We start from the raw sequence: 25961 nt of genomic DNA on the forward strand, positions 1-25961 counted from the left end.
GGAAAACATATATACTAGTAACTTATTTCTAAACAAGCATTGAGAAGTGGGCAAAAGATAAAATACATTTTATAAATTTTCAACAGTGAAATTCATGGGCTATCAAAATGGTAGCAGCAACTAAGGGTAATTTATCCATGTCCTTTACTCAACTTGGTTTTATATGGACAATATCTGTTACAAGGATGAAAAGAAATACATATATAGTATTTACATCTTTGTATATTAGATAGATATGAACAGGTGGGCAGGAGGCAGGGAGGAAGGAAAGGGAGAGAAAAACAATCTAAAATGGCCGCATGCTCACATAATTATCAATTATGTAGTACTATAGCAAAATGACTAGTTTTAGCATATAACTGCTCAAATGAAATCTTTCATATCATTTTCTAACTTAAAAAAATTTTTTTTTAATATTCAGCATCAGCATATGGCATTAGATACTGTCTTATCTTTATTACCAAGTCTTTAGTCCTTTTGACTTTCCTTTCAAAGTTGGGGAAACCATAGTAAACCTTGGGGCAGGATACAATACATACTTTGGAAAAAATGATTTAGAAATTAGTTTTTCCTTTTAGGTTCATAGTAGTGTAAGGAGTCTGGTAGATATCAAACAGACTTCTGTGATGGTCACTAGTCACTGAGAAGGTCCTTGTTCATGGTAACTAGACAGTAAATATAAGCTGGTAATGATGATTCAAGCCCCACTAAATTAAGAGCCTAACGTTTCCATTCCAATTCTGATTGGGGAAATAGGCTATTAAAAAGGCAAATTTTAATAATGAGATTAACAGAGGAAAATGCCATACCATATCCTCAGACTCAGAAATTCAAAAAAAGGATACCATCCTGTTTCCTAATTGGCTTGAAGAAATGAAAGCCCCTTGGCCCAGGAGGAAAATGAAAGCATGAACCAGTAAGTGAGATATACAAATGGGCTGAGAGCCAGCCCCAGTTAATAAATGCAAAACTTTCCCTGACCTATTCAACCTATAGTATAGAGAATATTATGGGATCAGTGCTTTTAGCTTGGTTTGTAACCCATGTAATTATTTTTAATTTGGTTTAAAAAGTAATAAAAGGTATAAAGTGTATGTATATGTATAGCTGATTCACTTTGTTATACAGCAGAAACTAACACACCATTGTAAAGCAATTATACTCCAATAAAGATGTTAAAAAAAAAAAGAAAAATAAATAAAAGGTATAAAGGTATGAAGATGACTTCAATGTCTGAAAATAGGTTTGTGGACTTTGATGACCAGAATCAATTTTAGCCACAGCCCTCCCCTGCCACAGGCATTTTGGCAGGTATAATCCCAAAACAACAAACTATTTTAAGGTTTAAACTCTCAGGTGGTTCTGATGACTCCTTTCTACATAGAGGAATCATTATGGGAATTTGAAAACTACAATACAGGAAAGTATTAGAAGTTATTTCAAAGATGGTTTCTGGCATAAAGACACACAATCTATGTTATGCTGTCAACTATATACCTTATTGTTTCAATTTAATTTCTAAGGTGTGCTCAGGTTGAATGCAGTGATCATACTATTACCAAGGGTGGTTTTGTTTTCTGTTTTTGATGCTGTTGTTAGATCGTGGTCAGGAGGAGGAAGGAAAACTTTAAATTGAAACACCAGAAACTCACCATATTAAAATATGTGTGTGTGTGTGTGTATTGCTCCCTTAGTAATATTAATACCATCATCTGCATAGTTGTGAATTGAGAAGACTAGCAAAACTTCCCAATGTCAATGCATCTTAGCCTTTCTGCAGGTATTTGAAACTTAGAGTATATTGAACCCACCCCTGACTTTTTATAAGTGAGACTCTTTTTTCCTCTTAAGTCAGCTTTATTTCAATGAATAAATCATTTCTATTTGGCTTTTAGGGAGGGCAATTTCCCCTGCTGTAATAGGTCCACTCTAATCAAAAATCTAGTCATATGGATTCTGGAAACACTTTCAATGCGATCAGGTCACAGGTGGGAGCCAAATGGAAAGCTGGCAGGCTCCCTGTGAGATTTCCACCTCAGCATGCTGACATCTGTCAAGCTTCAGCCTTTCTGGTAAAGGGACACCAGAAGGTGGCCCACATACCTGATACAGTTAAAAGAGCACGTGGAATTTACAGAGCCACAGTTACTTAAATATAGTTGAAAAAACAAACAAAATAACTACCTAAGAAATGACATTAACCTTAAACATTGAGCCAAGAATCTTACAAAGTTCTGGGTTCTACTTTGAATTCCTAATCAGAGAGGTTTGGTGGGAGAAGCTGTTTTCTTTCTGGGTGTCCCTATGCAAGCTGGGCTGACTCACCCATCATCACACCCCTGCTGATTTCCAGTGCTACTGGCATCCCATGTAATCCCCTAGGACTCCAACCCTTCCCTTATTCTCCACCTGAGCCTAATTGCTGGCTTTTCTGTCTCCTGATATGAGGTTCATTGTATCAACTCTGCTTCCCTCCTCTGATGCCATCCCTGCCTCTCTCCAGCCTTTCGACCACAGCTCTCCTGCCAGGTTTCAGGTGTCCTTCATCCTTTGGCCCTGACTCTGTGAAAGACAAGAATGAGCATTTCTTGTTTGTTTCCTGGTCTCACTAAACCCCAAGTTTGCTCTACTTCTTTGGCTGGTTGGTACTCAGCCTGTCTACTCAAGGCAATTTCTAAATTATCCAGTGGTACTTCTGATGCTGCTTGAAATAAGAAGATAGCAAGACTCTGAGGGTTTTTTTTTTTTTTGAAGATAGGATAAAAAGAATGATAAAGCTGAACCGAGTCCTTGTAAGCCAGATCACTGTGCCCCACAGTATCAGGAGAGTGACAGGCATTCTGGAAGTTGCCATGGAGACCACTCTTGTTTTCTGTTTTCTTCTGGAAGCACCAAGATACTTCAGAATAACATATAGCTTTTAAATTTCCATCTTTCCTGGAGGCAGGTTAAATTTTGCATGGCAATTGCCAGCTCTTTAACAAACCCCTGGTTCCACTTCTTTCTAGTCACACAGTTAGACTACCTTTCCATGAGACTAGTTCTTGCCACTAAAACGTGGGCAGAGGTGATGTGTGTCACCTCTTGGCCAAGACCCTTAAGAATCAGGTGTGCCTCTTCCACACTCTCCCCTTTCTGCTTGCTGGGTGTAAGTGGTAAAGGGGCCCATCCAATGGAGGAAACATAAATGGAAGTTGAGGTTCTCTGAAATTCTATGTGGAAGAAAATTGCCCACCAATTAGGAAGACTCCCATTGGCCTGCCATGTGAACAGAAACCTCTGTTGTGTTTGACCCATTATACATTTGGTGGTCTTTTTGGTACAGGTGCCAGGCCTACACTAATTAATGCAACCGATATTTTATGTTTTAGAGCATTACATCACATGGCTGTCAAAATTCTGGGCCTTCATTCTGGAATATGTAAGAGGGACTAGTAGAAAGGGAAGGGAAGCAAGAAGAAATTATAATGTGAATAACTACGAACATTGACTGCATATGTAACCATATGTCAAACCTTGTTTTAGATACATCACACATACTGTCTCATTTAATTTCATTTATTCCTCATAACAACTTCAGAAAATAGTACTATTATTATCCTCGCTATCATTATTCCTCAGATGTGGAAACTGAAGCAGAGGTGTAGTACTCAGGAAGCCGTGATTCAAATCTGTTGACTCCATAGCCCAGGCTCTGGTTGAGTATCCACTACTGTGTATAAGGCGCTTTGTACAATTTTATCTTTACAACACCTTGTAAAATAGGCTTAATTATCCCCATTTTAAAGATGAGTACGTTTTAAGGTTCGACAAAGATAAATAAGGTGTCCAAGCTTACACAGCTAGACAGGTTCAGGCCGAGGTCCGAGTGGCTCTCAAGCTCATTCTCTTTCCATCAGATCATTAAGGTCAGAATCTAGATCGAGGGGAGCGGTCATCGGGACTAAGTTTCCCTCCATTTCTGGGCCCCAGGACTCTCAGAAGTTGATCCGTTAGCTCTGTGACCACAGAACCACTGCAGTCATCACACTTTGTCAGCTTTGGAGACACTGGGAGTTCTACCAGGTAGCGTTCACTGGATTCCCCCAGCACGTCATTGAGGCTGTTTGTTCACACTGGTAACAAACTGGCGAGGCCTGAAATATCAGTCAACCCATCCTTTGCCACAGCCTAAACACAGGGAGCGTTTCCTCAGCCAGTAAGAGATCAGTCATGTTCAGGCCTAAGCAGAGAATGGAAGCCAGTGGCATGGAAGCTCGTTTTTGTAATGAATGAAGGGTTTCTGCGTAGCAGGAGTCATGGTCCAGTCCACACATCTGCTTCAGAAACTCCTAAGGTAATGGAGGGCCATCAGGAATCCTATTCTTATAAGGACCACCTGATCCTCTGAGAATGTCAGGGCTGATCAGGCCACAGGAACTGACTTGAACAAAGATGGAGAGAGGAAAACAGGCACGGCTCCTGAGTAGAAATGAAGAGGGGGGGTGGGTGGGGGGAGAAGCCATTTCTGTCTGTCCCCATACTTGGCTTTTTAACCTGGAAGACCCATCCTCTCTTTCCATCTCTCTTGGCCCTTCAAGGGCTAGTTGACACGTCAAGCAATCCCTCAAGACCAAGCCCCCCCCCTTCTCCCTCCTGACTTAATCTGAGGATTACTGGCATATCTAGGGAAAATGGTCAGTGCTGGAGGCTCACGTGGGACAAGATGGTGGCATCATGTAACCTCCTGACCTATGCTGTGAACCCGAAAGGCCAAGGCCACCTTGGGACAAAAGAGCCACAGTCTTGCATTCATCCATACAATCAGTAGACATGTCTGGTTGAGAAGAAGCACTGAGGCCCCTGGAGGAGCTGGAGTTCCTCTGCAGCATGGAGCAGCTGGGCCACAGTGGGGACCGCAGAGCAATGGCAAGTCTTGTCTAAATACCTGCCCGATCATGTCACCCTGCTCTTTCAGTTGCCCTTAGGATTAAGACCACTCATTACTGTGGCCTACAGGACCCTACAGGGCTCTTGCCTACCCCTGTAACCCAATTCATTTCCCCGTGCCACCCCTCCATACGCTCTAAAGCTCAAAAAGTGATTATTTTATGTCTAACCCCATGAGGACAGAATTCACATCTTTTTACTCATTGTTTTATGATGCACTTAGCCTATTTCCCTGACATAGGTGGTGCTCAGTCAGTATTGGTTGGTTTGTTGGTTGGTCGGTCGGTTGGTTGGCTGAATGAATAACTGACTGAAAAGTCAATATTCTAGCAATGAAGTTAGGTCAGTGCTAGAGCAAATCACTTCTGTGATTGCAGCCCAAGCCCTTATTTTCCCCATGGTTGGGATGGCATAGAAAGACGGGGTACAAGTCGGGCCCTGATGTTAAAGGTTAACAACAAGGGCGTCCATCAAAGTCTCACCAACAGACATAGCAATTAAAGCAAGTTTCACTGATTCAAATGGATTTTAGAAAGGGGTGTGAAATAAATTCAACAAATGAACATAAGAAATGAAATTTCACTAAATATGTAGTGTTAAAATGACTCGGAGGAACACCACCAATTCAATTTTTCAGTTGCCTCCCTTTTGCAGTGATGGTATAAGCCAGGGTCAGACCAACGAGGTAGGCATCCTAAGGGAAATACTTCTGCCCTGTTGCCAACAGGATGCCAGGATGTCTGGGGAGGTTTTGTGAGGCAGTATGGTCAAGGCTCACTGCCCAGTAACATCGGGCCACTACCCTCCGTGGAGGAAATGTTATCTCATTTCTGATAGGACTGGATACGTGGCAGTTTTCATTTTGGTTCTTTCCTTATTATGGTAGATTTCCCACCATAGTTTCACTCAGGAGGGGCTTTGAACATGGCATAACCTGAAGGGCATAAGGAAGGGCAGAGTTGGTAAGGATTAATTAAGTGCAGCCCAAGAGGCCCCTATGTAAATAAGGAAATAGTTCCCAGATAACAAAGGGAGAAAGCTGGCACAGCATTTAACTAGGTAGTGATAATGAACTCACAGCACATGTGAACTGAGCTTGGTGACCAGCCAGTGGTCAATTATGGGTTCATTGCTAAAGCAAACTTATAAATACAAAACTATCTTTTAACTGTAGAATTGAAAGATTAAGTACGAAAGATGCTGTTACAAGGAAGCAGGTTTTTGCTGTATTTTCCTGTGCTTGTTCACTATCAGCAGTATTAACTGGACTTTTCTTTGATACTCAGCCTGAAAGATGAACAACTGTTATGTAAAAGACCTGCAGTGGAAGCCCTAGACTCTGCGTGATAGATTGGAAGATTGATCACAGATTCGATGAGTTTTGCTCTTGACAAAGCTCACTCTTAACACAGGTAGGTGGTTTAATTTCAACACAGCATTTTCACATTTATTATCTTCAGCTCCTACTGTCTCCTGCCTACTAAGAAATTCTGCTATCTGAAAAAGAGTTTATTTTGAATGCTTCCACTTTTTTAGAGCCAATACCAATTAGCCAGGAGGGAATTATTTTTGAAGCTTAACCATAGAAGTTTATTTGGGGGGAAACAAATAGAATGAGAGGGAGCCAGTAACAAAATAAAAAATAAATAAACCATATTAGAAGTAGAAGAGGGAATTGTTTGAAGTTACACAGCAGACAGTAGATGCCAAATTTTGTCTACTGAGACAGGGGAGACCCTGGGAGTCCCATCTTGATAGATAGGCTTGTCGCGGCTGAGACAGAAATCAAGCAGAATGGATGGTTGTGAACTCAGGTAGCACAGAGTCAGGGTTCTCACCTGGATGCTCAGGAGAATCATGTGGGGGGCTTTTATACCCACGGTACTCAAGCTCTACCCCCAGAGATTCAGCTTTCCTTCTTCTGGGGTAGGGCAGCAGCATTATTCAAAAGCTCCCCGGGTGAGTCCATTGTGAGCTAAAACTGGGAACTTGGGAAGCCCTGGGCAAAGAACGGAGGCTACAGGTGAGGAAGCTAAGGGAGACAGAGCACATGTGGTGGGGCAAAGACTCTCCGTTCAGCTCAGAAACTGGCGGAACAGTAAACCACTGTACCCGTTCAGTTTTTCTTCAAGCTACTTAGGTAATGTTTAGCGTTTGTGAAGCTATTGGACTTACACCATGTTTCCACTTTTGGATGATGCCTCTGAAAACTGCTAAGCTTACATTAAGTCTATTTCATAATAGTCGTATTTTGTATTATCCACAACCTCTTCTCCCCATAGCCCTAGTGAATTGAGAGGCGACCCTGGCACACTCCTGTTCACTTACTTTCATTCCTTGTAATCCATAGCCAGGGGGGCCAGGAGGGCCAGGAGGGCCAGACAAGCCTGGCAAGCCTTTCTGCCCAGTATCACCCTGTTAGAAGACAGAGAGAAATCGGAGAGAAGGTTAAGGAGATTTAGAAAGAAACCACAGACTACTGCTCTCAGCTACATTCTCACTTCAGTCTGATGAAGACCTACATCCACGCTGCCCATATTGATATAAAGTAGTGTTTTCACAAAAATTTTAAGCCACAGAATCCTTTGCAAAAATTTTACATGTAATCCAGCTGTAAAGAGATAAGGCAGAGCTGCTTGGCGTAAGCAGAAGCGTTGGACCCGTAGCCTTGTCTGCTTGGGCTCCTCCAAGCTGCTCTACCGTCAACCCCTAGAACACCAGGGGTTCGAAGACCACTCACACATAATTCTATGTAGACTTTACTGTGTTACTCCATTTCAATATGGCGTATTAATTCACAGGGGTTGCAGTTAAAGATTCAGCTATTGATGTGGATCAGAGTTGAATTTTTAAGAAAATATGTAAATGAAGCAAAATGTGCATCATTTCCCAGTATATGTTCCTTACAGCTTAAGTTGACCCCATGTTTCTTGAGGAAAGACTTTTGTGGTCAAATAAGATTGGAAAATGTTCTACACCACGGTATGAATATATTAAAGCCTCTAAGAAGTCCCACAATAGAAAGATTAGTTTAACTTTGTTTATCCCAGAAGTTCCCAAATTAACATTTTGATGAAACAAACTTTGAGAAATCCTGAGTTAATAAAAGTTACCGTATAAGTCAGTCTTTTTCTTTCCAATATGGGAAAAAGCTTTATTTTTTTCTGATTGTAAGAGAAACTCATAGGAAAAAAAAAAGTAGAAAAAGAAATAAAAATGACAATGAAGAAAAAAAATAGACCCATCATTGCATCACCCAGTGATAACAACTACTAACATCTTGGAGGGATCTTTTTTCCATATAAAGGGATCTGTAAGTTTAAGAAATAGTCCACTGTCAAAATGGAGTTGATGGACAAAAATGGATAAACTAAGAATCTTGGTAATTCTAGGATCCTCAGTCAAATCTTTGACTCATAAAGCCCTTTCCCTTTCCTCTCTGATAATAGGATTCTAATTCACTTCTGTGCATTTTGGGTGTAAATATACGTGTTTGACATTTGAATTTGTGATGGGTGGCTCGCTGAAACCTGTTTTCCCTATGAACATGCCTGATACTTCTTTACCTTCCTTTTTGAACAAATCAAAGGAATATTTGTTAAGCAAATGAATGAACAATTGAAACAGGGCTCCTCAACCTCAGCATAATTAACATTCTGAGCTGGATAATTCTTCATTATGGGAGGCTGTCCTGTGCATTGTAGGGTGTTGTTCGGCAGCATCCTTGGCGTCTACCCACTAGATGCCAGTAGCACTCCTTCCCCAGTGTGACATAACAACCCAAAATGATTCCAGACACTGCCAGATGTCCCCCTGGGGTGGAAAGGGGAGGACAAAATCTTCCTCATTGAGAAACACTGGATTAAAAGAATAAAAGGGTAAATAATCACCAAATTGGAGGCGACAAAAGGAAAAGAAATAGAAATGAGAGCAAAGGGAGCCAAAGGAAGTTCCTCTCACCTTCCACGGGAACAATAAATTAGGCCCTTGCACTGGGGACACAGTGGACTACGTGCACACACACAATAGATCCATCAGCTGGTGTCCTGTTAAAAGGCGACCCGAGGCACCTCTGGCCAAAGTAAACACATGCTTCTGAATGATGGCACAGCCTCTAAGGAAACTGGGAATATTTTGAGCACTTTGCAATCACTTTTTAAAAAGACATTAACTTTCTAATTTCTTTGGGGGAAGCGAATGGCTTTATAAACCTAAATGTTCTATTTTACTGAAAGTTCACGTGATATGAGAAAATAAGACTCTTCATCAACAATCAAGAAAAAGCTAAGTCAGCATCAGAATGAGCACTTCCTATGCATCGTTATGGGTGGTACCTGACCCTCACCCAGAGCACAGACCTGAGGACTCACCTTTGGCCCTTGGGTTCCTATGCCCCGAGGCCCAGGGAGGGCTGGAGGGCCTCTGACACCAGGCTCTCCCTGAAAACACACAATGAATGACAAGTTATTGATTAAAAAAACCTTTATGTTGTATAATATTTCATATAAAATTTCATATTTCATATTAAAATATTTCATATGAATTTTCATATTCAGAAATATATTTTAAAATCCCAAACCCTTGAATTTGACTAAGATGATAATTGAGCCCTTTTCTTCCATCTCACTTTTCTGTACTTGGTCAAGGGAGTGTTATCCCTCTTTGTTTTCATTTCTTATTGCCATTTATCAAGCCAACTGATACGGGTTCATTTCAGAGCAATAAAGTCCATTAAATTCTTGGCAACCTTAATATATACTTTTCGGAACTCCCTTCTCAGGAATTTGGAAAAGTAATTACTGCCATTGTGAAGAGAGGGAGAAAGAAGAGACAAGAATAAAAAACAAGCGTTAAAAGATATAACCCTCTCCTGAACTGGTTGCTCTCATGTTTTCATGTGACTTGGGTTAGGGATTGGCTTTAGGATACTCCTGCCCCTAGAGTGGTTATGACTGCAGGGTGGGTTCTCTAAAGGCTTTTAGATTCGCCAATGCATGACAGTTTCATAATAGGCAACTATCACCAGAAAGGTGGTGGGGCCTGATTGGCATGGGTCAGGCCCTGTGGTTAGACCTAATTGAGACGGGAATGATGGGAAGAAGCAGAGAAATGAAAATCTCTTTATTAACCACCTTCTGTGTCCCCAACACTGTGCTCTGCGTGTTCATATATGAGACTTGATATAATTTAGTATTCACAAGAATCCTGTATGACAATGACTAACTTACCTAACTTCTCTGAACCTCTGTAAATTCATCAGATACATAGAAAATCATATCTACCTTTCATGGAGATGACAGTGGGGGCAGACAAAGAATGCCATGCTTCTGCCGCCATGTCTAGCACAGAGCAGGTGCTTGGTAAATCTCAACTCCCCACCCCACCTGGTTTTTTACAGAGGGGACTAAAGTTTGCCCAAAGCTGCACAGCTATTGAGAGGCAGGGCTAGGAGGATGTGGAGAAATAGGAACCCTTGTGTGTTGCTGGTACAGCCACTTTGGAAAACAGTTTGGCAGTTTCTTAAAAAGTTCAACATAATTTTACCATTTGATCAAATAATTTCACTCCTAGGTATATACCCAAAGAAAATGAAAACATATGTCCACACAGAGACTTACATATGAATGCTCTTAGCAGAATTATTCATAATAGCCCAAACCTGGGAACAACCAAAATGTCCATCAGCCGCTAAATGGATAGACAAAATGTGGTATATTCCGCAATAAAAAGGAATGAACTATAGCTACATGCTACAACATGGATGAACCTCAAAAACTATTCTTAATGAAAGAAATCAAACATTTGAGACTACGTATTGTTTGAGTCCATGTACATGAAATGTCCAGAAAAGGCAAATCGATAGAGACAGAAAGTAAGTCATTGGTTGCCTGGGGCCAGGAATAGGAATTAAGAAGGGGGATTAACTGTAAATGGGCACGAGGGACCTTGTTGGGGGGATGAAAATGTCCTAAAACTGATTTGTGTTGATGGCTGTACAACGTGGTAAATGTACTAAAAAAAAAAATCATTGAATTCTACACTTAAAATAGGTGAATTCTATGATAAGTAAAATATGCCTCAATAAAGTTATAAAGAAAAAAAAAGGCCAAAACCAAGCTTTGAACCTAGACTCCCAAGCTCTTAGGCCTAGGTTCTGTTTTGTCCATGTCCTGTTAGGAGCTAAGTAGCTTATATCAATAGCTTTCAACAGTGCAAAAATCATAAATGATAAGAAATGATTAAATTGTTTACGTAGAAAAAATCCCATCTTTTATTTAGCTTTGCTTTCTACTTCCAAACCCTAAAATACTTCTAGAGAAAACAAGACCTTTAAAAATGGAGAAAACCTTTAAACTTTATTACTGAGTTAATTATTTTAATCTCTACTTCATAATTATGTATTCCCTTTTGCTTGCAGGCCACTGTTATGATTCTGGTTTTCTCTATCCATCTCTTCCACTTAATACTTAGCTGCTTTTGAGACCACAGGTGCTAATTATCTCTTTAACACCTCTCTCCTTCTGACTGCCAAATTTTAGTGACCCCAAGTTTCTCCCAGCTTAAATGATCACTCCTATCATCAAGAGTTCCAAGTAGAGAACATGAACTTGTCCTATATTATATACATTTCTGTTATCTCTTCTTTCTTGAGTACTTCTGAGGTACCTTTAAAAGGAGTATCTATAAATTCACCAGGTGAGGGTCTCCAATTATACCTTGCTGTTTCACACACTTGCTCCATTTTCTCTCTTATTCAGTTCCCCCAACCGTCACCCTTCAGGAGTGTCTAAAGGCTAAATGCAATAGAATAGCTGCCTCTGTGGACACCTTATTGCCCTCTGTATATTTGAACCTTGGCCAGTGAGCTTTAAGGGTGTGATCCATGTCAACTGTGGTACTGCAGTGTCTACTTCAAACAAGCTATCCATCCTTTTCTATGTAATTGTTGACATATAACTATGTTTTACCTATCACAGTTGCCTTTTGTAATCTCTTGATCTATGTAAATATAACCTGATATATGCTTTTATGAATCTGATAGACTTTAAACCAAGACTTATCTTAACACATTCTGCAAGTGTTAGAGTTGGTCAGTAACAGGTTTTAGGGTGGTTCCTTGGTGTTTATGGATCATACTTTTCAGTAGATGGGAATATCAAGCCCTTAATGAGCTGTGTAAGTCCACAGAGATAGTGTCCCTCCACTATGGTGGGTTCTTGAAAATGTATAGTGTCTTTTGTTCCATGGGCCATGCATCCATGCTAGACCACAACAAGGTGAATGAGCACGAGAGGACCATGGTTAGGACTCATTTCATCCCTTGATAACTCTGGTTTTGCTACAGTGCAGCACCAATGGTACCTAAGAGGTGCATTTACTATGATATTTTCAGATATGTAGTTTTATTGTCTGTGGATAGAGTGACATTCACAAATAGGATTTTACAACAGGTACTTGCATAGCTGGACTTTGCTTCCCACGCAGGATCTAAGGTTATTGGAGCCTGCAGAGGGAGCCCTTGCATTAGGAGATAATGAAAAGACCTGAAAGCAAATTCTGGAGTTGCCATTTTTAACTTTGTCCATCAATTTCATAAGGCCAGAAGTCTTATAAATCCTACCCCTACCCTCTCATCTCCACTCCCTCAAAAAAAGAATTACTATTTAGATTGCCTATAGCTTCCTCTTGGCCCACAAAAGGGATTCTGGATGGGAGATACTCCTTTCAATTTCATAGAAAATGGCCAAGTTTAGGACTTTCTGCAGTGCTTGCATATATGAAATTAGCAAATGATTCAGTAAAGATTTTACCTAGACCATAACCCTGCAGTGTGGTTAGTTTCAAACTCATTAAAACCATACATAATCTTATGATGGCCCAATCATTCATTGAACATTTTACATTTTAAAAGAAAGAAAAGAAGAAAAAGAAAGCAAAGGCACTATCACATGCATTCATTTTCTCTTTGGCAAATATTTGTTTTGGTTAATATGAAAATGATTATAATTAATTTTTAATAAAAGAACTCATAATTAACATTTATTTTTTATCATGTGGCAGGAACATTTTAGCCATTATCTTATCTGAACTTCTTAATATCAACTTACTGCATTTTATACATAAGGAAACTGAGGCCTAAGAGGATACATGATTTGCCAAAAACCATGCAGCTGGAAGCAATTCAAACCCAGGTCTGACTCCAGAGTCCGTCTCCCAGCTTGGCGTTGGCTGGAGCTAGATGCAAGATGATAACTTCTCCCCAGACTTGTTTCCAGCTGCCATTTAATGCAAAGACCATGGCTATGTGGCTGTGAAAGTCCTTTTCCTACATTGAATCAATCACACTCTCTCAAAAAGAACAAAGAAAACATCCTGATTGTAAGATTCCCAAGAGGCCCACACAACCTACGCAAGTACCCAGCTGTCTAAGGCTTCCCTTTCCCTTTGCCTCTATTGCCATTCCTCAGTTTTGTGGTTTTCCCCAATGTTTCAATTGGTTTCCTTCCAGATCTCCTAGCTACACAAATTCTTACTCTCTTTTTATCCATACTGCAAATATACTTCATTTGGCATAGTAATGCATACCCCGACTACTACTACTACTACAACTACTACTACTACTACTACTACTACTACTACTACTACTACTTCTTTAGTGTGTTAGAATTCATAAAAATGTTTTGTAGACATTATTCCATTCACTTCGCAGAGTAACCCTTTGATGTAGGCTTATTATCCCAAGTCACAGATGAGGAGGCTAAGTCTGAGGGAGATTAAATGACTTGCTGAGGTTACAGAGCTAATAAGTGGTAAAGGTTTCAGGTGGACCAGTGATAAGGAAATAGTTTGTTATACATTTTATATTTTTTTTTTAAATTAATTAATTAATTTATTTATTTATTTTTGGCTGTGTTGAGTCTTCGTTTCTGTGCGAGGGCTTTCCCTAGTTGTGGCAAGCGGGGGCCACTCTTCATCGCGGTGCGCGGGCCTCTCACTATCGTGGCGTCTCTTGTTGCGGAGCACAGGCTCCAGACGCGCAGGCTCAGTAACTGTGGCTCCCGGGCCTAGTTGCTCCGTGGCATGTGGGATCTTCCCAGACCAGGGCTCAAACCTGTGTCCCCTGCATTGGCAGGCAGATTCTCAACCACTGCGCCACCAGGGAAGACCCCCTTTTATGTTTTATAAGATTTAAATATAATAGTTGAGAAGATAGTACTCTTAGAGACAAGACAGCCCGTTAGACTTTCTCCCCCTACATATATTAATAAAGCTTTAATCACCATTTCTCCCTTTGTTTGTGCCAGTTAAGTCTCTGTCACTCTATGAGAGGGCTGTGGAAGCAGGTTACAGTTGTTCTAAAAGTGATTTCATGCTTTTCTACTTTGGGACAATAAAAAACAAATTGAATTCACTGTGAAAAGAATTAGCCTCTCAAGGATTTCCCCCAAAAAATGTTACTCTGAAGAGTCCACTAAATGATGAAACCAAGGAATGACTGCATTTTAAAATAAGGTAGAAGAAGTCAAAGTGATGATTAGCAGTTGTTTAATGTTTCTTTCTGGCTTTTAAATAAAATTAAGGTATAACTACTAAGGCTCCAACTACCACAAATATAAGCACCACTCTGGAATGAATTATGTAACGAGTATATGTAACGGTTTGGTGACTCCTGAATACCTCAATTGTGGTTGCCAGGATGTCAATGAAAATTTTAGAGGCCTTCTTCTAAGCTTATGGACAGACAACCCAGATATTGATAATGTGTATTAATTATAGACTGGCCATTGTCATACAACTCAGTTGCTTTTCACTGACACCCTTTAAGATGAAAAGGGAGACAGTAACAATTACCAGCACACTTCTCAGGGGGATGGGGAAACAAGAAGGTGCCAGAAAACCAAAACTCAAGTCACTATAACATTTCCTTTAGTGTATTTTCCCAGCTTTAAATTTCAAAATATTTAAAATAACTTCAATTCTTCAAATCAACTTCTCTCTTAGAACTTTAATATTTACCCCAAAGCAACAGTCTTAAATGATAACTTAAAAACTTGCTTTAGGATTTGGGAGGATTTGTTGTTGATTGCTTCTTCCTTTTCTCAAAATCAACTCATCAAAGATGAGCAAATGATTCTCCTGTACCAAGAATCTCACTGGAAAGGGACACTCTTTCTTATTTAGTTGAGTTAGAAACCTCAAAAATAGAAACGTTGACAGCGCCCTTAATGTCAGGGAGAAGAGAAGGCTCTCTTGTATGGATATTCAATGTAATTTTCCACTGGGGGAAAGTTCCTCCAGTCTGCATGATTAAAAATAAAAATGTGTTGATGGTGACGTGGATGTTGAATGATAAAAGGATTTAGTGTGCATCCTTAAGGGTGAAGGGAAGGTATGTATGTACTCCGGGGAAGAGAAATGCAGAGCTAGGAAAACAGCAAGGAGAAATGAAAGCAATACTGAAAATTATAAGGTAGACTACATTCCAGCTCTGATTTCAGAGATCACGCATGGAACTGAATTGGAGAGTAACCTTGAAAAGTCACCTAGTCAAGTGACCTTTTCTGGCATCTGAAGGTCCAATTGCCTGGTATTTAAACTTGATATGGCTCTGGCTTTAATTAGTCCTCTTTTCAAGCTGATTGTCCTTCCTGTAGCAATTTTGCAGTCATATTATAAAAGGTGGGTTTCTTCAACTCCAATTTGGAATCATGGACCCTCAACTTTACTAGCATTAAGTCTGTATCCTAGGCCAGCCCTCCTTGTCAGACACAGTTCAAAATGGAGTTCCTTGTCCAGTCCATGTCCGCCAGTGGAATCCACAAATTCCTAATGCATCTCTGTGTGAATTGCTCCTCTGTTCCACCACTGCCTCTTGGTGGTGTGCACATATGTGAGCTATTGCAGAGAACAGAGGGGCGATTCAGATGCTGGGAACATTTTTAGAATAATGATACTCAGTGGAATTTCACATAGACTTCCATTTTAATTTATGAATTTGGGTCACCTTTGTCAAATAAAGCATGTATTTATAATATTCAAACATTTAAAGCTTTTGGAAAATGTTTAACTCTTTGGGTTTTAGGTTTATGCTTCTGCTTAATGTTTACATAATTTGTTTTGACAATGGAAAAACTAGAATGGAAAGAGAAACAATCTAACTGTACACTAAACAGTGCCGAGGTAGTTGGAAAATGGACAGTATTGAAGACTGAGCATCTGTAGATCAGGACAAGTCATTCTACCTGCTCTGATTTATTCATGCACTTAGTTTTTCATTCATTCATCCATATTTATAGACTCCCTCTCACACTCAACACAGTATAGTATCAACACTGTTTATATTGTAAAGGAACAAGTTGCTCAACCTCTCTGGCTCTTGATTTCCTTATCTATAAAATAAGAGAATTGTTAAAAATGCCATGAGCTTCTGGAAATATTTAGGTAACATATAATATTTAGGTCATATACAATCATGATAACAACAACAACAACCCAACAAGCCTTTTCTGCCCAGACTTTATTCCAACCACTTTATGGTTAAAAGGTCCCTTGAGGGCTCCAAAGCCAGGTTAAGGTTCCTCTTTGCAAGAATTGGCCTAAGCTCAACTGCCCCAAAGCTTTGGGGAGCCTTGGCTTTCTCTGTGATGAACTAGCACACTGATGGGGGCTGAAAGAGCTGAGGGAGGTGCCTGGTAAGATGCTCCTGCCCTTCTGGAGCTCAGGAGAGCCACTCCTTGTGGTCCTCGTCCAGGAGGCCAAGAACAAACTCTCACCCTCAGAGATGTCAGTGAATCAGCCCTGGGGTGATTCACTAGCCTATGGGGGTGAAACTACGGAAGCAAAGAATTATCTGGGCTTCTCAAAGGGAGATAAGATTTATATAATGATGGTCCCCAAATCACAAAGGGTCCTTCTAGTCTTTCTGGGCCCAGTAGAGAAATGGCAGCAGTGTTAGGTAGAATCTTTGAGCTTGCCCTCCCCACCATCGTGCAGACAATTTGGGTCTAGGGTTCAGGGAACTGGATGAGCGCTTCCAACTTATTAAAAAGACCCCGAATTGTCAGTTCCTCTTTCTGGCATGTCTCCAAAGTAGATTTTAGGGACTTCCCTGGTGGTCCAGTGGTTAAGACTCCACACTTCCCCTGCAGGGGGCATGGGTTCCATCCCTGGTCAGGGAACTAAGATCCCGCATGCCTTGCGGTGCGGCCAAAAAACTAAAAAAAAAGTGGATTTTAAAACTGTATCTACTATCTCCTTGGAAATTGTAGTTTTTACAAGAATTTTAGAAATCTCTCAGAAGCCCTTGTCAAAATTTGGATTACATTCATTCAAGGGAAGTGTATAGAGTAGTACTATAACCACTGATGTCATAATGGAATTCTTCCACTTGGAAAAAAGCCATGGAGTGCCACAAGGGTGCAAGATGTCAGGGACTGCTTTTTATATGTTTTGAAACATAGAAGCTTTGATTCTAATGTCTGTGTCAAATGCTAAACACATGTGACCTTAACTAAATATCGCAAAACCCACCATAAATTAATCGTCAACCTTAACGGTTTCCTCATTTCAAAACACATTTGTTTTGTAAGTTAATGCCCTAAGGCCAACATTTTAAGGTGACAACACAGAATTTAAATAAGAAACATGTCTGATATATATGTCTATACAATTACACACACATGCGTGTGCATGCACACAAACCCACACATTTCCATGCACTTACAATTTCTCTGCCATTTTAAGGAAAAATGGAAGGAGAGGAATTTTGCACACATTTGAGTCCTGTGCTTTTGCTACCATTGGCAACCTTAGGTTTTTTGAGAGTCTCACCTCCACTTTACCAAACCAAAAGGACAAAGTTAAGTGGAATTAGACTTTTCCAAATATTTCCCTTTCTTTACCAGCTTCTGTTGGGCTGTGTGTGCTTGTGTGTGTGTGTCCAAAAGTTTTCTTCAGGAAAAAAAAATGAAAAAGGGCCCATAAAGTCTCTAAGCCTTCTATAAAAGAAGAGAGGTGATTCTGAAAGTTATTCAAAGCTGGTGTTTGCTTTTGGAATTTCCTTTATTTTCAAGTTCATGATCCACAGGTTCTTTGATTCTAAGACTAGCTTGCACTCTTGACATCTCCTTCCAGGGCTAGAGAGGGCCAGGGTAATGCATTTTCCCAGCATCCACAGGAAGGGGCGACAGAGAGAAGGAGAAGGCAGCGGGATGGAGGCAGGTCCTCGCCTGAGTTCCCATCTCCCCTCAGTAGACGTGGGCTGGAGGCTACTGCTTCCACTCAGCCTCCTGTGTGAGTTAGCAGAGGGAATGTGAGTTTCGCTTAAGACATCTTCTGGCAACATGCTGTTAACAACAACAGAAAATAGGCAGGATAAAATTTTGAAAGAACATTTTTTTTTTCCTGTGATTTTTCCCCTTAAAATGTGTATGAAAAAAATACAAGTGACTTTTAGAGGGAAATGATAAATGAACTCATTTAGTAAATGTTTAGTCTGCATGTTAAATAACCTGACATGGTGGAACATGCACAAGAGTCAAATTTTTAAGTGCTCACTATCTGTGCTTAAGTGCCCGTCTTTATTATTACTGCTAAATGTAAAGCAGTAACGCAATGGTATAATTTAATATAATACAATGTATACTTATATAAAATATTTATAATAATCTACTCTGTGGAAATGTAAATGGTTACATGCTTCCATTGGAATACAAATGCATTCCAGTATATTTAACACATGCCTTATTTTGAATAGGAATAAGCTTCTAGTTCCATAACTAAAGGAATGTTTAGTGTAAAAACAAAAGTTTTTACCAATGTTTTGCTCAGCAGAAAGTAATGTGGTTTACATATTGAAGTTCCTCTTTCTATTTTTAAATTTTAACATTTTGACAGATACTTTGCCTTAAAGAATAAATATAGATAAAGAATATTTCAATACGCAAATTCAAATGAGGATCAGATTCAGTCCTGAGTCAGACAAGCCAGAACCTTGACAAAAGCACCTAGGGTGTCTGTCCTCAGCACAGCCTACTCAGCACTTTTAGACACGTCTCCCTGACTTTCCTGATTACCCTAACACACAGAGATGGGCAGGAATCAAGATCTCCTTTAGAGATGAATTGAGTGCCATGGGTCTCCAGTCTTTCATTCTACCTGGGAGAGGCCAAAAGGGTACTTGCCCCACTGTACAGAAGCAGTATCAAGGTGTCAACACTCCCAAATGCTGGGGCAGAGGCCAAAAGCTCAAGACAAAAAGTTGACATTAGGCCCTTAGAACCTCTTTCTCTAATGACCTGGAAGCATTTGAAAAACTAAGTGAGTAGGTATATTTCTAAGGAGAATTTCACTCTGTAGGGTAATACTGATTATTCATTTTCCATTCATTCAACATGTTATAGAGTTCCTACTGGGTAGCACATCTAGTTCTGGTACCAAGAATTTAGTATGACAAAGAGCCGGCCTGCAGGAAAATTGATACTCTTGTGAAGTATGCAGAGCAGTAAATAAGCAAGATGATTTCAGAAATGCTGCATGCTGTGGAGGAAACACACTGGGGGACGTGACAGCGATGGGGGTGGGGAGAGGATTGTCTTTTGTATGGCGGACAGGGAGGCAAGATTTGAGACCTGAAGAAGGAGCTATCCTGACAAAGCCAAGGTCTGGAAGCAGGAATGAGCTGAAGGAGGGCAGGCCAGTGTGGCTAGAGGTGGGCAGCAAGGGAGCAAGGGGCGGGAGTGGCAGCCAAGTTGTGAAGGGCCCCGGAGGCCATGGAAGGTGCTTAGAGTTTGTTCTCTGTACAAAGAGAAGCCATTAGAGAGTTTTTTTGAGAAGGAAAGAGATGTGATCTGATTTATGGTTTTAAAAGATCAATTTGCCTGCTAGGTAATAGAAGGGCAGAGGTGGAAGAGGGAAGACCAGTGAAGAGGTTTGAATAGCCCAGGTGAGAGATAATGGTGGGCTGCCTGATGGAAGCAGCAGGAGAAAAGCAGCCAGAAGCAAGATATATCTTGAAGGTAGAACTGATGGGATTTACCATAGGACTACACGGGGAGGGAAGAGAGGGAAAGGAAGGACCAAGAATGACTCAGGTATCATGGCAGGAGCAAAGGGTGCTCGGTAGCACCATTTCCAGGCTTATGGAGTGAAAATCCAAGGCTTTATTTTGGATGTTAGGTTAGAGTTGTCTGTGAGAAATCTCAGAGGAGATGTATGGTAAGAAACTAGACGTGTGAAAGCAGGGCTTAGAGGAGGGAAGATAGAAACCTGGAGGCCATCAGTGTGCAGATAGTGGTTAAAGCCATGGTATCGAATGAGAGCACTTAGGCAGAGGCGTGGCCAGAGAGGGGAGGGATCTGAACCAAAGTCTGTTCTTGGTACAGGAAGACCAGGCAGCAAAGGAATGTGAGGGTTGCTACCAAAAACCATAAAGTTAATCTACATGTTCAAGTGAGTACAAGGCCCAGGAAGTCCATAGATGAGGAAAAATCACTTGATCAATTCTGTAGATGCTTCTCCTCTTCTATCATGTCTGATAAAGATTTTCACCTTTACCAAACTAAAGGTACATTTTTAAAAGCTACTGTTACCTACTTTAAAGGCTTACCTTTGCTCCAGTGTCTCCCACTCCACGTAAACCCCTTGGTCCAGGGGGTCCTGGTAATCCTTGAGGGCCCTGAGATGACATAATAAGGGGGCGAGGAAGCAACCTTGTTGTGTGCAGTGTTCAGGAAGGAAGGAAGGAAGGAAGGGAGGAAAGGAAAGGAAAGGAAGGAGGGAGAAAGAAAAAAAAGAAAAGAAAAGAAAAGAAGGGAGGAAGGGAGAGAGAGAGGGAGGAAAGGAGAGGGGGAGGGATGAAAGGAAGGGAAGGAAAGGGAAGAGAGGAAGGAGGAAAGGAGGAAAAGAGGGAGGGAGGAAGGACGGAAATAAAAGCAATGTCCACACTAACAGCCACACCAGGATAGCTGTCACCTTTGAGTCCTGGAGCGCCCACTGGTCCCCGAGGGCCTTGGGCACCCTGGGTAAATTCCAACACCAGGAGATATCATAAGACTAAACTATGAAACACCTGGCAAAACTTAAGCACAAAACCAACTCAACATGCCAAAGGTGGATTTGATAAGTGCAAAGGAATGGTTTGAAAAATTTTAGAAGGAAATATGGCAACTCCTTATCTCCTCATAAGTCTTACCCATGGAATGAGTGTAGGGAATATATATGAACCATTACAAAGTCCTCTATAGGAAACACACTTCATGGGCATTAGAAAAGGGCTAGTTGCTGATATTTTAATTTTAAAAATTACCAATTTTTAATGCATCATAAATCAGCAAGTATAAAATGAGAAAATTTAGTAAGCATCATGTGAGAAGAGTAGAGAAGAATATGTAGTAAAAGTTTAAGTATAAAATAAGATACTGTAGGTTACCTATTATTATATTACATCTATTATCTTCCTCAATGGGGCCCAAATTAGGTGAGGAATAAATAAGCTCAAATAAAAATTAAAAACAGATTAATCTTCAAAGAACACTTTATAAAAGAATAGGACATAGAGTTTGTGGTTCATATCCTGAGACCTAGGAAAAAGTTATAAATACTGCTTTACCGTGATGACCTTGGGCATCACAAACTTTTAGTAGCAACTACTGACCTCCTATATAGAGGACAGGGAAGGAGAATTGTTGCCTTTTGAACATTAGAGTTCTCTGTACAAATCGAACTCGGAGAAATTTCTGGCTAAATTAAAATGGAGAAAAAGAAAAAAAGAGGAAGACTCTTACCAGAGAAGATTTATTAATTGTAAGTCTACTACACTTAAATTTAAAACATTTCTATTTATACCACATTCCGTTCTGTTGCTGTGATAACTCTTATAATGGCCCTTGTCAATACACGTCAATTATTTTGATAAAGAGCTGTTCACGTTTTTAAATATTTATGTTTTTCCACATTAGGAGGAAGCTCTACTAACAGACAGACCTTTGTTTTCCAAGATTGGAAGAAGTATCAGGATTCTTAATATTTGTATTATGTGCAAGCAAACGCTGAAATCAAACCGCCATTATTCCAAGCCAAAGTGTTGCCCAAAATCTAACTCCCCAAAACTGCTCCTGATTCTACTCCTATGAATGAAGGATTGGGAAAAAAAATTCTTCAAGCCATTTAAGCAATACGAAAGTTAAATTGATTTTGAAAATCATGAATGCAATAGCTGTTATTTCCTATTAAAACAAAGAGACTGGCTTTATGTGGTTAACGTTCTTAAGAATGATCTTCAGAAAACATGTGGCCACTTATAAACACTTAAGGTACAATTTATCATCAACAAAAGCCCAAGGTGATCTCTTAAAGTTGTATGACAGAGAAAAAACAAATTGTTCTGGAGAGGTGAATTTTGGTGTATTCCCCACTAAGGAAATGGTCACTTCTCAGAAGCAATTTATTATACTATTCCAATTATGTTCAAGGTTAAAATGCTAAACATTTTCTATGGGACAGGTCCTAAAATAAGATGCCCATTTCTCTGCATGCTTACACAAGCAGCAGGCCAGCAACAAAACGAAGCAGTAACTGCTTCCTGGTTAAGTTGAAAGGAAAAAAATTGGAAACAAAATTCACTTTCAGTTTTCATTTCTAAGTTCCAAGCCTATAACAGATTATCAGCAGCTGTTATTGTTTATCCTCTGGCACCCAGAGTGGGGGGAAAGCCACTGAAACATTCATAGTTTTTGAACATTTTTTTTCCTAGGGATTTTTGTCCTCTCTCCTACAAAAATTTCGGTTAGCTTCTTACTTCTAATGTTAATGGGGGTGGGGAAAGGGCAGTGTTCTCGCTCAGATTTTTATTTTGGACGCCTCACAGTATTTCTATGGATGGAATTTTGCCACTTGGTCTTTCTGCACTGGATTCAAGAAAATGTCTTGCAGAGTGATTCACTTGGAAGTGTCTCTCTCATTCAACAGAAATTAGGGTAGAAATCTTAATCAGGTGTTTCGAAATGGGCTTTAAAAAAAATCTGGGGGGTCCCTGAAGTGATACACAAAACTGAATTTAACGTGCCAAAACCTTGATCAGACATTTAACCCTCCAAGAGCTTAAAAACCAATGCATTAGGGAAGAATGGCAGAAGGAGTATCATTAGAGGCCAAGGGATTAGAAAATTGATTGAAGAGGCAAATAACTTTAAATACTATCACCAAAGACGCCTAATAATGATCAGTAGAAAACAGGTGGAGCTTTTAAACCCCGGCTGCACATTTAATTAGATTTTATGTCTATTGTAAAGAATAGTATAAGGAGAGAGAAGTAACTTTAAATCACAGACCTAGGAATACACAGATTCAGGAAGTTATCAAACAATATGAAAAATGTCACCCAAATGTTCTTGATTGAGGTTATATCTGTAGTTTTAGCATTAGGAAATTTGGAATATTTTCCTTGAGTCATACATAACTTGGTTTTCCGTAGAATTTTTACATATCTTGGGTTCCTATGTGCCTCAGAGTCTGGGGAGAAGGATGACCATCTTGTTCTGGTTTGCCCAGGACATTCTCTGTTTTAGCTCGAAATGCCACATCCCGGAAACCTCTTCTGTCTCAAATAAGCCAGAAGATCATCACTCTAGGAAGGAGGACCCTTAAAGTGATTAAGAACAGCAGAGGTCAGGATCTTACCTCATTCTTCAAAAAGAACCACTCCAACTTATGTCAGTATATAATAGGTTTTGCATTATATTTCAAAGATGGTTCTAAGTTTTCTTTTTTGAAGTTTGAAAATCACTGACGTTAGTACTTGAACCCTTTCATCTAGAAGAGACAATCTGATAAACTAAAGCCAGCTTCAAAGCTACATAACAACATGCTACTAACTTAATAAGTGCTGATTATGGAGCCCTAAAGCCTGTTCTCATAAACAGGGATGTGCTTGTTGACATTTGGAACGTAGAATTTTGCTTGATGCTGGGTTTTATGTGAGGAGGGAAATGGTACTCTGTTGCCATGGGAAAAAAGTGTTGATTACTTAAAGCTGTCTTCTATAATTATTTGCATTTTCATTTGAAATAACTCTGAAAGATGGACAACAAAGCAGGGAAATCTGATTCAGTAAAGTTTCCAAACATGAACTTTTTGGACAATGTTTTACAGAAGAGATACATTGGCCATTAATATGTAAATGAAGGAGGCTAGAGGCCATATAACCTCATATAAAAGATATTACAAAAAGAGCATTTTCAGTCAACTGTTTAGTCAGCAAACATTTTACCAGAGGAGCTATCATCCCCCACATTTATGAAAAATAAATGATCTGCTAGCTTGATTTTTTAAAAAGGGAATAGTGTATTCTTACATTTCAGTTCATCAACGTAGAGACTTCAAGTAGAACAATCACAATCATCAATTTATGATGCATTAAATCTACTTTCACTTCTCTCACATACAGGAAAAAAAAACGAAAGAACATGAATAAAGGATACGTTTGGTGCTCGAATAGCAATTCCAGGTTCTCCTTTAAATCCAGGAACCCCAGGTCCTCCTCTATCTCCCTGTACATTTCAAATAATGTTCACAGTTTCAGGCTTTAGATTTTATGATAAACCATAATGGCACAGAGCAAAAAAACCATTGGCCAATTATAAAGGGCTTAATCTACTAGAATCAGATCCTGAGAGAGTACATCTTCTAATGTATTTGAGGAGAGTTTCAAATCGTAAGCAAATAAAAACTGTCAGTAAAGACTACTAAGCTGTTCAGAGAAAGGCCACTGAAATAATAGGTGGCTCTCTAGACTCAAATATTTAGACTGTGAAAACGTCCGGGAATGCTCTTACATCTGAGTGGATTTCTTTTCTGCCAGACTTTCTGATTAGCAGATTATTCTGAACAAATGCAATAAATTCTTACATGCTTTAGGGTCTAGGATTTAAGGGAGGTAGTTCAAGGTAAAGTGACAAGTTCAAGACTAGGAGCAAGAAATCTGGTTTCTAATCTTAAATTTGCTGCTGGCCTTTCCCACTCCAACTGCCAAAGACCCAAGTAAAAGAAAAAAACTATTCCCAAGAATGCATACCTTTGGCCCAGGTGGTCCAGGAATTGATGTTCCAGGCATCCCAAAAGGGCTCATAATCCCTGGATCACCCTTAAAAAAGCTTTAGTGTAAGTTTTTGAGTATACTTGGTAGGTAAATAATGTTCCTTCTAGTTTATAACTTTTTCCTTTGTTATTTTATTTTATGGTCCACAGTATATCAGTCTTCCATTGTATGGTATCTCACGTCCCTTATTAAAAGTAGAGAGTTTATGGTTTAAAAAAATGAAATTTTGAACAGGAAAATTAAAACATTTCTCTTTTTTTTTTTTTTTGTCTCAGTGTGAGTCTCAATAAAGACTCAGTCTGGAACAACAAGCAATGTCTCTGTCCTACCTGGTTCTAGATCAGTGATTTTCAAATTTTAGGGAACAGAGAAATCATTAGAGAAATCTGGTAAAATATAGGGTCCAGGGTTTCAGCCCTGGAGATTTTATTTCAATAGGTCTAGGGGCTGGGCCCAGGAATATGAATATTTATGAGGCACCTCTGGTGATTCTGATAGAAGTACCACTACTGCACTTTAAAACACTGTGCAAAGCAATGTCTTTATTTTTTTAACTTATTTTATTGAAGTATGTTTGATTTATAATGTTGCATTAATTTCTACTGTACAGCACCTATATAACAATCATTTAAAAATGGTTTTCACATTTTTGAATGATTGTTAAATAGGTGGCCACGTAATATCCTCAATTTTGCTTCTTGGCCCAAAAAGCCTAAAATATTTGCTCACTGTACCTTTACCAAAAAATTGGCCTCCTCCTGCCTTAGAGAATTGACTGTCTGGTCCTCCTGCTTCCTCCAGGAGGGACTCTATCAGTCAGACGCACTGGTGATGACTCCTGCCCCAAGCCACCTCCATCTTCACAGCTGAGGCCTCCCTCTGTGCTGATTCCATAATACAACCAACAGGCTGAGCACACTGGCCGCTGGGGCCAAGT

At 39.8% G+C, this 25961-nt stretch overlaps 1 protein-coding gene across 1 annotated transcript in view; it reads right to left on the reverse strand.

Annotated features, from left to right (window-relative positions):
- The window catches only part of COL28A1 (collagen type XXVIII alpha 1 chain), a 153940-nt gene that overhangs the window by 53082 nt on the left and 74897 nt on the right, over positions 1–25961 (reverse strand). Inside the window, 6 exon segments of the mRNA XM_059932803.1 lie at positions 7258–7344; positions 9300–9368; positions 20537–20605; positions 20879–20947; positions 24408–24476; positions 25001–25069. Of these exon segments, the coding sequence (XP_059788786.1) occupies positions 7258–7344; positions 9300–9368; positions 20537–20605; positions 20879–20947; positions 24408–24476; positions 25001–25069 (432 nt within the window).

The sequence above is a fragment of the Balaenoptera ricei genome, chromosome 9, assembly GCF_028023285.1.
Source record: "Balaenoptera ricei isolate mBalRic1 chromosome 9, mBalRic1.hap2, whole genome shotgun sequence".
In the NCBI taxonomy this organism is placed as follows: domain Eukaryota; kingdom Metazoa; phylum Chordata; class Mammalia; order Artiodactyla; family Balaenopteridae; genus Balaenoptera; species Balaenoptera ricei.